The 11,628-nt window shown below is 43.1% G+C and overlaps 2 protein-coding genes across 2 annotated transcripts; one reads left to right on the top strand and one right to left on the bottom strand.

Moving 5' to 3' along the window:
* Positions 1–2,771: 2,771 nt before the first annotated feature.
* LOC134446674 (achaete-scute homolog 1b-like) lies at positions 2,772–3,777 on the bottom strand. The gene has a single exon (XM_063195984.1). The coding sequence runs from the start codon at positions 3,702–3,704 to the stop codon at positions 3,105–3,107; it is 600 nt and encodes a 199-aa protein (XP_063052054.1). The 5' UTR covers positions 3,705–3,777; the 3' UTR covers positions 2,772–3,104.
* Positions 3,778–5,677: 1,900 nt separating this feature from the next.
* On the top strand, positions 5,678–7,319 carry LOC134446672 (uncharacterized). The gene is made up of 3 exons (XM_063195983.1): positions 5,678–5,756; positions 5,855–6,893; positions 7,175–7,319. The coding sequence occupies exons 1-3, from the start codon at positions 5,733–5,735 to the stop codon at positions 7,180–7,182; spliced, it is 1,071 nt and encodes a 356-aa protein (XP_063052053.1). The 5' UTR covers positions 5,678–5,732; the 3' UTR covers positions 7,183–7,319.
* Positions 7,320–11,628: the final 4,309 nt, after the last annotated feature.

The raw sequence follows: 11,628 nt of genomic DNA, 5'->3' as shown, positions 1-11,628 counted from the left end.
TGTGTGTGTGTGTGTGTGTGTGTATGTGTGTGTGTGGGTGTGTGTGTGTGTGTGTGTGTGTGGGGAGGGCATCAGGTAAGGGATGATGGTGAGCTCGTGCCCTTACTTTGTATCCCCTCCCTCTGAGTGTCTCCACCCTCAGTCCACCGTTTGACGATATGATTCATTCCCGCCTGTTGTGTAGTTTACGTGCATGATGTGAGTAAGCCTACACACGAATGATCATGAAGGGGCTGAACAGAGTTGAGACTGTTGTCCAAACCAGTGAAACAATCTTTACTTGCCCTGCCTGCACTGAAGATACTCAGATACGATAACAGTAAACTAACATCTGCATAATAAGATATCCCAAGACATTAGTAAATCACAAGTAAATTATAAGACAGTATACCATAGGGCCTATGAAATTGAATAGGCCTACATGAACAAAATGTGTTAGTCATCGCTTATATGCATACATTAACTAAATGTTTTTACCTGTGGCCTACTACAAGGATGCAAGTTCTTGGTGAGGAGTCCTCCCTCGTTCTCTGTCTGAAATATCTGTTTCAGAACTTGCCTTTGGTCGATTTGACAACAATAATTGATTTGAAGGACGCACACCTGCCCAAGTAACACAATGGATATTCTGTGAAAGTGTCCATGACAAGAAAACACCATTGAATATTATGTCATCATCTCCTGCATTGAATGACTCACTAAGTGTGACAAATTATTTCACCACCACCAAAAGTTTTGCAAGGACCTGCTTGAAAAAATACCGGGTGGTTATTAAAATGACAATCGGAGAATAGGGCCAGTCTGATGGATTGGATAAGTGTATGATTGTGCTAAATAAGTATGTCCTTACCAATGAACAATAAGCATGTATTGGTCAGGTGGCAAAAGTAATCAGAACAAACGAGCAACGTGACGTCTTTATTTTGCCTTGTACAAGAAAGGGCATTAAATGTAAGCCTAGCATTTCACACAATCAGTAATGGACCCAGCCACCGGGTGTCTTTTTTTTTTTTCCCGTTCTCCGTCTCTATTCAGTCGCGGGCCTCCATAAAGAAATGAGTAATTGCGCCATTAATCATTGGCATATTATTTTTTACGGTGGACAATCAGAGTTCACGGAACCCGTGGACTGCCGCGCGCCATCAGCCAATGACAAGCAGACGATAGCGGTCACCAAGTGTAGGCACGTGGCCCACACCTGCACTCACAAAACACGTCGTAGTGTGTGCATGCTTGTGTGTTTTGGGGAGGGGAGGAGGGTCTATACATGCATATTAATGGATGGATAGGGACTGGGCCTAGGCCTACGACGCTTACAAGTGACATTTCTATGCATGACCTAGTGCCTAGTCTGTAATTTGCGATGGTAGTTTATGGCAGGCCATTTCTAAATAATTCCACGGGTCATTACAGCTCCATGCTTTTCAAGTTGTTTTACCCTCCTGTTTCAAATGCAAACACTGCAAGTGAAATTAAACTCGTTTTTCTTTTTTTCTGCTCGACTGAACTTGGCATCGCTGTTAATTTACAATAGCGGGACCCATACTCGGCATAATGAGGCTAGTAGATGGGCACAATAGTGCGCACAATGGGGTGTTGTGCTCTCCGTTTGGATTGAGATGGGCTGTTTGATGGAGCTGTGTGCAAGTCTGAAAAACACAGTCGGGGACAGAAGTACCCTACAACCACAGGCTTCACTAGATTGATCTCAGTTGGGCAATAAGAATTTTGACCCATTATTGTTCCCGTTGACTTGTCCAGACTCTATTTCAAAGTGAACTGAAGGCAGCAAGGGGATAGGGGTTTCCCCCCACCGGTGAAAGATGGGCCTACTCTTGGGTTAGGCCTACTGCGCCAGAACAATAAATGCACACATAGTGAACGGGGCGGAATATGAATCTTTCTTATGGCACAAAGAGGGACGATCGTCTTTTAGCCTTGGTTTTAATCACATAGCTTAGGCTTAACCGCAATTTACTTTATTACAATAGAGTTTTTTTGTTAAGTTTTTGCCGTTCTTGTCATTTTTTCTTGCAGAGTTCAGTCGAGCTGCTGCCAAGTTCAAATACCCCGTCACCCCCAAAGCTCAGTTTTAAGCGTAAAAGCATTTAAGAATACATGACCTATGATGCATGTGTGGCTGCATGTGCAATATTTTGTGAGGTCAACTGAAGGAAATTTTGCAACTTTAAAAAGAGCAGCAAAGACAAATATTATGAATAAATAGAGAAATCTTTATTTATAAAACTTTTACACAAAATATATTTGTAAAATCGAATATGTACATTGAAGTCTACAGAAAACGGAGAGCAAGTGCATACATTGTTGTCAAAGTCTCCATACCATGTACCCTTAATCTTTAACATGAAGAAATAGTATTAGGCTATTCGATATACTGTATTTCTCATACAACGACTCAAACATGCCAAGTAATATCAAGTGTTTGGAACCAGTGGATTATCCGACTAGAAAAAAAGCGGTGCAGATCACTAATTCATCATTAGTCTTCACTGGCCGAGACCGGCAGTGGTAACTGTTGGGCTTATTGTACAAAAATAAGTCTTCATATTTAACAATACATTGTATAATACAGTAGTAAACCACAATCTCACAATGTTGTCTTTGATAGCAGGAAGATTCAACATCCATCATGTTCACTGTGAATGAAAAGAGGTCTCTCGATTCCAATGTTTCTCTCACAATTGTTCTGTCGAGTTAAAAAAAAAAAAAAGTTGGCTTTTTTATGACAACGTTGTGAAGTTGATGTGGGACTGTGCTCGTGCCAGTTTATTGCCAACTGCGTTACTCAATTGCACTTATCAAATTGATGTCGCGGAAATCAAGACTTGAAGTCTTGGACCCTACAGCCACCCAAGCACTCCTGTCAGAGCGAGCACAAACTCTCTCTCCTCTGGAAGTTGCATGCAAGGGCACTATGGTAAAAATCCGCGACGTGTGTAGGTGACGGTGCGTAACCTTCTCTGGTTGCTGTTTCCTCTCACTTCGTCGAGAGTACAAGTCTAGAGGAGGGAGATCATCACGCTTGCGTTGCCACAGTGGATGAACTTTGTCATTTTTCACATAGGCCTACTGACCAAAAGTCGTCAGTATCTGTCGAACCATGTGGTGAAATCCAGGAGTTCCTGATCCTCTGAACTAAGGTGCTCGTAGCTTCCTTCGTCGGAAGAGTACGTTGACTGAGGGGACTCTGGGTCAGCAGAGTAGGTTTGGGAGATAGTGGGCGAAGGCAGCCCACACTGGAACGCCGCCGATACCGCGTCATGCTCGTCCAGGAGCTGCTGGAGCGCACGGATGTACTCCACGGCGGAGCGCAGAGTCTCCACTTTGCTCATCTTCTTGTTGGCCGCCCCGTTCGGCACGTGCTGGCGCAGAGTCTGGAAACCCATGTTGACCTGCTTGACACGGTTCCGCTCGCGCTCGTTGCGTCTGGCCACCGCCACGGGCTGCTGCTGAGGGATAGTGTAGCCAAGCCCGTTGAAGCTGAGTCTCCGCTTGCAGCGCAACAGCTCGGGCGAGCTCGAGCGCTGTCTTTTCAGCACCTTCGTCTTGCTTTGGTATGCTGCCACATTGGGCAGAGCGCACTCTTGCGCCGGAGCGTGCAAGGTGATTGTGGCACGCCTCTCGAGTCCGAATGAACACACACCCGGTGCCATCTCTGTAGTTGTGATGGTAGTGGTCTCCATCCCGAGTCACAGCAGAGGAGAAAAACGCAAAAAAACACTCGTAGCGCAAAGAATTCCCGTGCGTAACGTTGCAGGACGTCCACGTAGTTGCAGCCCAGAGCGCACTTGTGTTATATGCACGTTACGGATGCTTTTCTTTGTCCCGTGGCCCCAACTTTACACAAGGCTCGCGTCAGTCGCTGATCTGATGCAAACTTTGGCAGCACTCCGCTTTTTCAACACGCGTCCGACACCCCACCCCTTCAGAGATGCACACTTCTGTGGGGAGACCCCGCCCCGCTGGGTGATTCTTCTGCTCACCACTCCGCGAGCCAGGCGCGTGGCTCCAGGAGCTCAATAAACAATCCAGCGCTTTCAGTACCGAGGAGCACGCGCTGCGCTCATTTACATCCCAATATCTTCGAGCTGAAAGCCTATTGGTGGATTCAAACGCCTCGCGACAAGGCAAAAGAGAAGAAAAAAGACGGAGATATAATAGCAGAGAATGAAAGTGCTTTGAAATGAATTTTGGAAAAAAACTGACAGTAGACCTATAGTTCTGGCAAAACTTCAGGTTGTCTGTTTCTCTCCTCCCCTCTTCTTTCGTTCTTTTAAGATGGAAAAATACCAAAGGGTGTCTTTGTGGAATCCAGGTTACAAGGGAAAGACAAATATGAAAACAGCCCGCGAGCATGTAGCCTATCCTGCTGTAGCCTATTTGGAAGGAGTCCTTCAGATGGATAACAAAGCCAGAGCCAAGTTAGTGTTAAACAACAACAACAACAACAACAACAACAACAACAACAACAACAACAGTACACACACACGCGTAGCCAATTTTGTAGTTGGTTAACCACATGTATAACCCAACTAGAATTTTGTTTTCACCAGTGGAATGGATTTCTTTGGGTAAATTCCTCGCTTTAAAAATCAACATAGGCTAGGCAGACAGTTTGTTCCAAGTTCAAGGACATGGGTCTAGCCTACACTCTAGCACAAATAGGCAGTTTTATGGTGATGGGCTGAACAAACTCTTTTCCGAAAAAATGCGAATTATAGCGCTTTCTTAAATAACAATATACAATAAGCCATAAACAATAATTGTATATAAATATCACTGTCGTCAATTTAGGTCTTCTAACCACAGATAGGTCTAGCCTACTTTATCGCTGTCTGTGAGGCACCTGACCCACCGAAGTGAAGTCCTCAGTCAGCCCCACTTCGCACCGAAGCGTTTCGCGAAAAGTAAACTGGTAGCGCCCTCTGGCGTCCTTGGTATACAATTAGTGATCCTAATCATGGGGAGATCTTTTATTATCCTGGATATGCTCAACAGTAGCCCAAGTAGGCCTAGGCTTACCGGCTAGCCTACTACAAAAGACCCATTAGCCTACACATGCCCTAATGCAAACGCTCATGATATAGTGTTATAAGTCTAGTATAGATAGATATTAGTTATTAAGATATTATTATTTAGAGACTTTTGTGTATGTGGCACATAAAGGCATTGCGGAATTCACTGTTTCAATCTCTTGATTCCACATAACGCATTATCGTATTTCTCCCTGCATGACGCTGGCACATCCCTGTAAACTTATTATTATTTAAATTGGATGTCGCGCTAATTCGTTGTCAAAACAACTCACCTTGTAATGGTGCGTCATAGAGCTCAACATTGGCGAAAGTTCCAGTTTAGTTTGGTTATATCACTCTTGATTTACCCGCGAAAGAGAACAGTCACACGACGATACGCTCTTAATATTTTCTCCGAGATTGAGTTCACCTTCACCTCGTTGTATTTTCTCAAGACATCTTTTCTTCCAGACGAGGTCACAAGGTGGCCTCCAATTTCAGGTAGGCCCCGTCCTTGTAACGTTTCTTAATCGTGGCCGTTTCATTTTACGTGCCCCAAAAAAGCACTAAGCACAAAAGAATGATAGATTTAATGAAGGCTGAGAAATGTCCTGCACTTTGCTTTAAAATTTCAGTTGAAACGAATTCAAAGTTACAAAAAAGTGCTTTCCTCCTCTACAGGCGACTATAACTGAGATGGACCAACATCTCCCAATAATGGTATGGGTCAATCCACAAATAATATGTAAACAATCTCAATATAGACTTCAAAAAGTAATGGAGATTAAGAAAAAAAACATTATTTGTTAATTTTTTAGGTCAACCCTGAGGGCCCGGAGTTGGAAGACATGCACCCAAGGCCACAGCAGTGCAAGTCAGGACCCCAGGTCATCTCATGCCTTGGTGACACGCTGGAGGACACCCAAGGCAAGGACAGCTGTGTGCCTTCTCCTATCCAGGAGCTGGACAGAGAGTCTACCAGTGAGATGGCTGCAGATGTAGCCAGGGACCCACCAGCTCAGGGGCTGAGCAAGGAGACCAGTGAACATGCTGCAGATGTGGCCAGAGACCCACCAGCTGAGACACAGAGCATGGAGACCAGTGAGAATGGTGATGATCAGTCACTCTCCAGCAGTGGCACTACACAGCCTTCTCTAATCTCAGAGGCCTCCGCGCTGATCTCCTGTGACAGCATCATGCGGCCTGACAGCTGTGGGTCTGCAGTCATGGGCAGCACTGACACTGCAGGCGAGGGCATGGGGGCTCCCACTACCCACGGCTCTGACCTTCCCCTCCAGCATGTGGGGATGGACTCCAGTGTGGAGATGGACTCCACCGTCTTTCCCCTCCAGCAGACCTCCATGGCAGCTGCTTTGGGCTCCTCTGCCCACTCTGAGGCAGGCCCATGCCCAAAAGTCCTGCAAGCCCTGGAGCATCATGGGATCAGCCTGGATGAGCAGCTCCACCAACACCTGGAGTTTCTGGGCTTGACCTCCAGGCTCCAAGCACAGCAGACCACCTTACATCAGGAGGAGCTACCCTCCACACAGCAGCAGGGCTGGCTGCAACGCCTGCGTGACTGGATAAGGCGCTCCAGGAAATGGGTGAGGAGCCTGAGGAAATGCTGCTGGAGGAGGAGGAGGAACACCAGAGAGCAGGAGCCTTGCCCAGTCACCCTGGAGAAGAAGGTCTGTGGCTCAGAAGGCTGCATGGGAGATGGCGTGTGGCACACGCGAGCCTGTAACCGCTGGAGGCTGCAGCAGTTCCATCAGGTGCTGCAGGACATGGACTCCCAGGTCCAGGAGAGAAGGGCCTGGGTGCGGCGGGAGATGGATGCCATCACCAGAGAGGCACCAGGTGAGCACAAGGAACCATACCTCTGGTGAATGTCATATTTAATACTTCTGGCAACCTGCAATGCAAATACTAACTCTAACATATAATTATGATCGTAATATTTAACAACTATTATTTATTTTCATGGGAGAATCATACTTCCTCCAAACAGAAACAGCTGGCCATAAAGCCAAGCAGTACTGTATATGAACGCCAGATATCACCTGGCAGATCTCAGAGAGAACACCAAACTAAATGCTAATGGATCGACCCCCCCCCCCCTCTCTCTCTCTTTCCTGCAGTCAACTGAACATGTGGGGCCGTTTCCTGGATTTGGACCCATCTTTCCCTTCTGGAAGTAACGAGGGAGACAAAGGCCTATTTTGTTTTATTACTAGCAATAAAATGGCAAAATGTTTTAAGCTCTTACATAATGTGTGCTGCTCATCATTTGCACTGCAATATTTCAGAGAAACACCATTTATTAAGTTTTGAAAAGTTTAGAGAGTTTTCGAGAGCTTTAAGTCACAGCTTAAAAATGCTCTTAAAAAGAACCAAGCTTGTAACCACTAACATATTGTGATAACTGTTTTATTTCTTTTTACAATATATATATCTTTTTTTTGCGGGTGGGTGTGTGGATGGGGACATGCCATATGAATTATTTGTTTGTTGTTTTTATGTGTATTTTCATGTGTTTTTGACTGCTTTACTTTATTATTCTATTGTATATTATTTAAATTTAATGTTAGGGACTACAGATGAAAACTAGCCTAAGGCTAAATCTGGTACAGTGCATGGAATGGAAACATTTATGTTTTAATTGTAGGCCTACATGGTACTAATAAACTTGAATTGATTGATTGATTTATTAGTCATAGCTGGATGATAGTAGCGGTCACATTGACCAGACAAAACAGAAAACACATACATACTGTAGTCTACATTTGCCAGACAATACATACATGTACTATACGTATACTGTAGACTATGTTAGTACAGGAGGACATTTTTGGTGCTACAAAAGATATTGTTTTCCTCATCACAGACCTCTGCTTTGAAATACACTATATTGTATACTCATAATAAACTTAGAATTTACGTTGACACATATGAAAACCCCTGGTGAATTAGCTCTTCTACCTTAGCTGTACTAATCAGGACCAGCTGGTTTGGTGAGCAGAAATATGTCTGGCCTGACACATCAGCCACTTTCATTTTACTTCTAGCTGCTGGGGGGAATTAATTGAGCTCTAGACAAGTGGTGCCAGCCTGGCCAGGTCGGTGTCATGTTGACATCAGTGACATGTATAGAGGTCAGTGGTTGATACTGTCGAGTTGACCTACCCAAGCCATTACATTGCAATACAGTAGCTCCCCTGAAGGTGAGGGTTTGGGTGGATTACGTTCTGGTCATTTATCTTGACAAAGCAGCCAATTTCAGCAGAACACCAACTGAACACTAACCCCAAAGAAGGATGCCTGAGTGAATTACAAACATCAGTCCATCTTACACATCATGACATCACCTTCAGCTTTAACAACTAAAATAGGCTAATGATAGATGTGAACATCAAGAGAGAAAACCAATGCAGTCAAGCAGGTAAAACCTAGATGCAGTTGTCAGTTTGAATTAAAATAGCCTACCCATTGCCACCAGCAGAGGGCGTTATTAGATCATATTAAGCAGAGCCGTACATAAAGAAGGCCTACACAAAGTTACGACATCATGCAGGGATGCTATTTCTGAGAAATACTGTACTTTTATTTTACTCTCACCCACACCACTTTACTATAAACTGCACAGGACAAGAAGAACGTGTTAATCCACCCTCAGTCTGAGCACCATGATGGGGTACAGTCAGAGAGAGTTCAGTTCATGCCTGAAGATCAGTGCATTATTTCAGACTAGTGAAAGTCCCACTACACTCTCCAAAATAATGTGTTAAAAAGTGACACATTTTTTGTGTTAACACGTTTTTAACACAATTTGTGTCATATCGTGGCAAATCTGTGTCAAATTCTTGATTATGTTGGGCAACACATAATGTGTTAAAATACTGTCCAATCACATCATTCTAATCGTCCGCGCTCTTATCTTACCACTCTACTTTCCTTCTATCAAATGCCGTTACTAAAGAAAACTCCCATAGTGATTACAGCATGTCACAGCATACAGTCTAGACCAGAGCAAACAACGGAATTGCATTCATACCTCACTTGTGCAATGGGGCAGCCTAACAAGCATCCCAAGAGAGCAGGATACACGAGACAATACTAAAGTAACCCTCAGGCTACATGCCAGACTAATACTGTATCAGCTTTTGTCAAGTCTTAGGGACTTCCATACACCAAAATGGGCTTTTTAGGGTTTTCCCACTGACAGAATAACAACAAATTACAGTCCACAGATAATTCCTCATTAAACATTAACCAATTGGAATGGCCCTTCATCAAGCACTGCTTTCAATGAACTTGACCGTCTGCATAATCCTCCTGAGGCAAAGTGACGAGCAGGAAAAGGCTCCATTGATACAGAGCATTCATCAGCAATCTGTAAAATGACATGAAAAAGGACAAAAGGCAACCTTTAAAGGGACACTGTGCAGGAAATGGTCAAAAAGGGTGCTGCAACTATGCTGCTCATTGAAACTGGGCTGCCAATTGCCAAATTTGATCTTTACGTGAAAGTTTTCTGAGTAATAAACAAATATTTTCTAGTATGGACCAAGTAGAGTCATTTCTGCAGCTAAAAATGGCTTTTTTTTGGAAATTCAAAATGGCGGACCATGGAGAAGATCCCCCTTTTCATGTATGAAAAGTGCAATTTTCCCAGTCATAATGAATACTTAGAATTTGATGGTGGTGGTAAGTATTCATGAAAAAGGTAACATTAGTGAATGGGCAGCATGAATTCTGGAAATAAACAACTAAACATCTCACACAGTGTCCCTTTAAGTCAGTCAGTAGGATGATTGTTACTTCTCAACTGCACTCATTTCAATGCATATGAACATGTTCTCGACAGTCTCAGCAGTCTGTCGAGGAAACTGCAAGTAGACTTGTGCCGGGTCGGTTGTCATGGGTTGCTATGCGGGTGGTGAAGGCCTATGGGTGTAGTCTTGTACTGTGTAAACTATGTGAGCCAACCAAAAACTGTAGTGCTGTAAAAGCACTATGATGCACAGTGGAAGTACAAACCCCAACTCCGATGAAGTTGGGACGTTTGGTAAACAGTGAATAAAATCAAAATGCTATCATTTTCAAAACATTCAATCTATTCATTAGATGGATAATAGTGAAAAGACAACATATTAAGTGTTAAAACCGAGAAAAAATATTGTTTTGGGGGACATATGTACTCATTTCTAATTTGATAAATCCAACACGTCTCAAAAGAGTTGGGACGGGGACAATAAATGGCAGCAAATATCGAGGAATACTAAAAACAAAACAAAAGACAACACTTAACAGTTAAATACATTAACCGATGAGATGATTTTATATAAAAAACAGTGGTAATTCCTATCTTGGACATGATTTCACCAGCTTAAATGGTGGGTGTATTCCTTGTCATGTTTTGCAATGTTTTCCTTTCTGTAGTGCTTACAGTGTGACAGGTCTTGACCAAAAGCCCACCATTTTATCACCTGCTGGTCCTTATGATGGAGCCAAACTGTTAAAACATAGTAGAGAATGCAATTTGACCTTACTATGTGGCAGTAATCGAAGATCTCCCTTCAAAATATAATGCATGAGTGGCTTTTCATGCTGTTTAAAACCCATGTATACCATTCAGCACTGTATTTAACTCTACAGATGAGTGAGAACATCTTAACCAATGCACTACTGCACCCGCATACCATCAAGGAGGCTGACTTTTGAAGTTAGCACTAACACAAGTTGGATGGTCCATTTTCACTGTAGCACAGGATGTGCAATGCTCTATTATTGTCAAAAAGAATGGACTTCTACAACTTCTGCTGACTTCTGTAAGCAAAGGACAGTTTCCCATGTCTTCTGGGTTTATTTCAAGTGAGCTCAGGTGCTTAGGAGAATGTTACACCCCTGTATCATTTGCACGCATTAAGCATTCTTAATATGGTCAATTTTCAATAGCTCTAGCACTCCAGGAATTAGAGTGAGATTACAGCCAATATATATTTCATGGTGTCATGAACCTATACAATGATTTTAGTAAGAAAAATATGTCTTATATACACTCAATCGTGGTAAATCAAAGGGAATTCAAAAATGTATGTAATAACTATGGTAATTATTCCCTTTGCATCTTTAATTCTGAGTGACTCAGCCTCTCTGTGATGATCTTATACCTGGACACCTATATTGTCCGTCAGTACAATTCATTTTGAAATGTTCTTCTTTGTTGTTTGATCTTATTTGGATGTTTACTAAATTTCACTGATCCCCGTCCCAACTTATTTGAGACGTGTTGGATTTATCAAATTAGAAATGAGTACATATGTCCCCCAAAACAATATTTTTTCTCGGTTTTAACACTTAATATGTTGTCTTTTCACTATTCTCCATCTAATGAATAGATTGAATGTTTTGAAAATGATAGCATTTTGATTTTATTCACTGTTTACCAAACGTCCCAACTTCATCGGAGTTGGGGTTTGTACAAAGGTGTCGTCGTCCCCCCGCCCCCCCCCCCCCACCAACACACACACACACACACACACACACAGTTAAGTGACAAGAATATGAGTGCAAGGTTCATTATGAAAGTCAC

The sequence above is a fragment of the Engraulis encrasicolus genome, chromosome 4 (assembly GCF_034702125.1).
Source record: "Engraulis encrasicolus isolate BLACKSEA-1 chromosome 4, IST_EnEncr_1.0, whole genome shotgun sequence".
Taxonomy (NCBI): Eukaryota; Metazoa; Chordata; class Actinopteri; order Clupeiformes; family Engraulidae; genus Engraulis; species Engraulis encrasicolus.
Note: the sequence above shows the minus strand (reverse complement) of the source record. Positions and strands in the feature narration are given on the sequence as shown.